This window comes from Perkinsus marinus (assembly GCF_000006405.1).
Source record: "Perkinsus marinus ATCC 50983 genomic scaffold scf_1104296955874, whole genome shotgun sequence".
In the NCBI taxonomy this organism is placed as follows: Eukaryota; Perkinsozoa; order Perkinsida; family Perkinsidae; genus Perkinsus; species Perkinsus marinus.
The window spans coordinates 895,067-897,513 of NW_003207677.1; the positions used below are offsets into that span (position 1 = coordinate 895,067).

Here is a 2,447-nt window from a genome sequence, read left to right on the forward strand (position 1 = left end):
ATCACAGCGCCTTCGAGTCTCGTGGGCTAAGCCGAAGACCGGAGGACTCTCGGCTGGCTCATCAGCTTTAGTAAAGGCCGCCGCTGAGGGATCTGCCATCAAACAGTAGTACAGGAAGGGTATGTGTCGTCACAGCGCGTGATTGTTGAGCGTTTAGGACGGTGCTGGCACCAGCTGGATCTGGGGTGTATCCGAGTATGAACCCGATGGTACACGGCAATGCCCCGATCCCTACAGCCACTCCTGAGCAACGAGCACGTCAGGATAAGAAATAGCCGAGGAGGAGAAACCCCTCCTTAGCCAAAGACCATTACAGTAGATAGTCTTAACTCTGTATCTTTAGTGATGTGGTCTATTGTTCGTTAAAGTATCGAGGAGGTTCGAACTTGATTATTACGCCATATTGATCACCAGTGATGAGTCACAGCTCGTGTGAGTTTTCCGATATTCCTATTCGGCGGCGTGGCAGCATTGGCGGTTCATCCGCAGAGTCAATTTGTGTGGAGTTTGACAACTGAGGATGTGCGACCTTCTGGCTGATGCCGACACGCAGACTCAGTATGCAGACTAGTTGGAGAGTGCATCTGGCTTTCTCACTGTCCCTTTGGTTGAGGCGAAGGCGTCGGGCTCTGACGCCAGTCCGACAGCACAGTCTTCGGTTGTCGGAGATTGTTCTGTCGGAACCAGACCGCGAAGTTGTTCTGTGCGCAGGAAGGTGCGAGTCATAGCAAAGAGGAACCGGGATTTGGATAAATTCCGATGTGTGGATTTCAATACCGCTCGCGTGGGTGAGAACGACGACTAGAGCCGTTAATCAGCTTTATTCTATCGGATGATGTATGTATTGACGATGAACTCATTTCGTTGAGAAAACTCACCATACTTACTGAAATACTGGAACCGAGAATCGAACTCGGGACCTACTGCGTGTTAGGCAGTCGTCATAACCAACTAGACCATTACAGCGTGTTGAAAAATAAGATATAGTCCACGCTTAGTTCTAGCGGCTCAAGCCGGTTTCGCCCTAACGACATTCGCAGTCGAGCATTGACCGTAATCATCTCAATTTACAAGTGAATGTACTGCAAGTTTATGTAATTGTGGAATCTGTGGTTGACGATCGACTCTTGGTTCCTCTGGTTGAGTCAGCTTAAACCCCAACCACCACTTTCATTGGGAAGGGCACGACCTGCTTTCTATGCGAAACACCCTGCCAGCACTAACGTGTAGAATAGACTAGCACCAAATTCATCGACACGCAGTCCAACGGAATAGCAGTGATTCGATGATTCAAACGCTACAATCGGGTTTCGACAGCTCCCCCCGGTCACCAGAGCCCGGCTTAGACATCTGATGATCCAGGAAATAACAGTGAAATGCCTCCTTAAGCCATCACTAACGCCTCGATCTACAAATAATCTCGACGCCCTACATATCCTGGATTCGGACCCGACTACCAGCATTTCAATGACTTCGACCCCAACTACATGAGTAACGATGCAAAGACCGGTTTCCCAAGTTACTGAAGACTAAGTCAAACAGAGTAGTGAAACTGTAGAAGTGACGTTGGTGAGTGGAACCATAGCAACAGAAGTCGGCTGAGAGGCGGTCATCGATGCGCCTTCTTCCTAAACCGAGGACAGCTGATACTTCACAAAGTACTGCGGAGTTTTCCTATTACTTTTTAGATCCGCCACTTTGTGCTTTCTCTTCCTTCCGAGCGGTTTCATGTAAGGTCTGCCCCCATCCAGCAGCCTTCTTCTTATCGACCTTCACTGTACCAGTAGATGTGGTCTCCCCCTTCAAAAGACGACCGATAACTGCGAGGTTTTTCGACTTCTCCTCATTGATAGGAGTCTAACAAACGAACCCATCGCAAAGGCAATAATACCCGTAGTGGAGCCCTACGGCAGTGTCAACCTTCCGGCGCTTCGTGACCGGCACTTCCCTCTCGTTCTTCTGGCGCTTATCAAACCTATAACTCCAGCCCTCGACTAGTCAAAGACGAATACCATCTCACTTGCCACTAGATGCTGAGCTCTTCTGAGCTCGGGCTAAGCTCTCCTTCAGATTGATCGTACCACGCTTGATTGAACCCAGTTCAGGACCACCAGAGATACCTTACAAATGGGGGGCGAGCATTGGTCAACTACATGCGTTGATGACAGTAGAGAATTTCTGAAGAAATTGCAGGCAATTCTCGTTGATTTTCGTATAAACGTGTGTAATGGGTGAAGAATCTCGAGAGCTCAGCAGAGGAAACCCAAAATATATTCCCACACTGTACAAGACTAACACTGAGACCGGCGTTGGACCAGAGGAGCGTACCGGCTGGCATCTTCTTTCCAACCCCCTCGAGTTTATTCCTCATCTCGCGAACCTTCTGTTTCGCGTGGCCAAGCTTTTCAATCGCCTTCTGTTTGGCGAAAGGATCCTCATACCTTATA

General features: G+C 49.0%; 2 protein-coding genes and 1 non-coding gene across 3 annotated transcripts in view; 1 reads left to right on the forward strand and 2 right to left on the reverse strand.

Annotated features, from left to right (window-relative positions):
* The window catches only part of Pmar_PMAR020661 (pre-mRNA-splicing factor SLT11, putative), a gene marked incomplete at both ends in the record, with an annotated part of 1,186 nt that extends 1,156 nt beyond the window's left edge, over positions 1-30 (forward strand). The window contains one exon of the mRNA XM_002775635.1: positions 1-30. Coding sequence (XP_002775681.1) covers positions 1-30 — 30 coding nt within the window.
* Positions 31-892: 862 nt separating this feature from the next.
* Positions 893-966, reverse strand: Pmar_PMAR020662. The gene has a single exon. It is a non-coding gene; the product is annotated as a tRNA-Val (tRNA).
* A 643-nt stretch (positions 967-1,609) lies between these two features.
* The window catches only part of Pmar_PMAR020663 (conserved hypothetical protein), a gene marked incomplete at both ends in the record, with an annotated part of 1,011 nt that continues 173 nt past the window's right edge, over positions 1,610-2,447 (reverse strand). Inside the window, 5 exons of the mRNA XM_002775636.1 lie at positions 1,610-1,628; positions 1,682-1,857; positions 1,909-1,975; positions 2,021-2,120; positions 2,329-2,441. Of these exons, the coding sequence (XP_002775682.1) occupies positions 1,610-1,628; positions 1,682-1,857; positions 1,909-1,975; positions 2,021-2,120; positions 2,329-2,441 (475 nt within the window). The remainder of the gene's footprint in view (positions 1,629-1,681; positions 1,858-1,908; positions 1,976-2,020; positions 2,121-2,328; positions 2,442-2,447) is intronic.